The following is a 1,090-nucleotide window of genomic DNA, read 5'->3' as shown; positions in this document are numbered from 1 at the left end:
TCTGCCACTAGTTCAGATCACTTCAGTGCCTCAGAGTGCAGTTCCCAAGGAGGCTTCAAGACAAAGGGCCCCTTACACACCAGACAGGTAAACGAGCACTTTTACTGGTCTATAAGTACTACATACAAGTGCCCGATCAACCAGTATTAAAAGTGCCACTATGCTGTGGGGTTTTTTTTTTTTGTTTCAGTCTAATTTAATTTAGTTATAGTACGGGGGGAACAAAAAAACAAAACAAAACACACCAAAAAATCTTGACCCCTTTATCGTTTACCTGGGGCTTAAACATGCATTTCTGAAATGCATGTAACTTTGGGTTTTGAAGAACACTGATTGTTAAAGGACTGTTATGCATCCGTGCATGTGCATATACATGTGCATAAAGAAAACTGAAAAAAAAATAAAAAAGGCTTTTTTTTTCTCCCCAGTATTTGATTGTCCAAATGTAAAAGTTATTGAAGAAGAAAAACTGTTTCCTTACATGCCAAACTTCAGTCAGAAAATTTGACTGTTCAAGATTGAAGGGATATGTACATTGAGTTTCAAATTTTGAAGTGAGTTGGCTTGAGTTTCTTTTACAGTTCAAGCTGATTTGGAACATTGCTAAGCTAGTGCTACTAAAGGGGTTATTTTTTTTTCCCTAACAAAGACAGCCGAATTTCCAAGCTACTTCATTGCGAAGCACGTGGTTTGTTGGTTAGGATGTAACTAAGCCATACGGAAGTCTTCCTCTGTTTTGAGTTCAAAATTATTTTGCTGTAATAGGTTAAAGTTGGTATCACATAGGCAGTTTGTTGCATATTTTTAAAAAATGTCCAAAGCATACTTTTGAAAGGGGTGCATTCTCTGAATACATCTGAATTATGCAGGAAAAAAAAAATCAGCCCATTGTAAATATTTTCTCACCTTAGTAACGCATAAGTGATCTGTCATAACTCATTTTAAACTGTGAAATACGCCATATGAAGAGGGATTAGGAGGCTGAGAAACTCATATTTCAACCAAATCCAGCATTAGGTTTTTCTTAGGTCTAATAATTCCTCGCTAATAAAGATTCAAATGCGGCGCTGTCTAATTTATTTTTCCGGCG

The 1,090-nt window shown here is 36.3% G+C and overlaps 1 protein-coding gene across 1 annotated transcript in view; it reads left to right on the top strand.

Annotated features, from left to right (window-relative positions):
- Nucleotides 1-150, top strand: part of PCDH9 (protocadherin 9) — a 4,489-nt gene extending 4,339 nt beyond the window's left edge. The window contains exon 3 of the mRNA XM_010087110.1: nucleotides 1-150. This exon is cut by the window's left edge and continues 1 nt beyond it. Coding sequence (XP_010085412.1) covers nucleotides 1-150 — 150 coding nt within the window.
- The last annotated feature ends 940 nt before the right edge of the window (nucleotides 151-1,090 follow it).

The sequence above is a fragment of the Pterocles gutturalis genome, unplaced genomic scaffold (assembly GCF_000699245.1).
Source record: "Pterocles gutturalis isolate BGI_N339 unplaced genomic scaffold, ASM69924v1 scaffold44741, whole genome shotgun sequence".
NCBI lineage: Eukaryota > Metazoa > Chordata > Aves > Pterocliformes > Pteroclidae > Pterocles > Pterocles gutturalis.
Note: the sequence above shows the minus strand (reverse complement) of the source record. Positions and strands in the feature narration are given on the sequence as shown.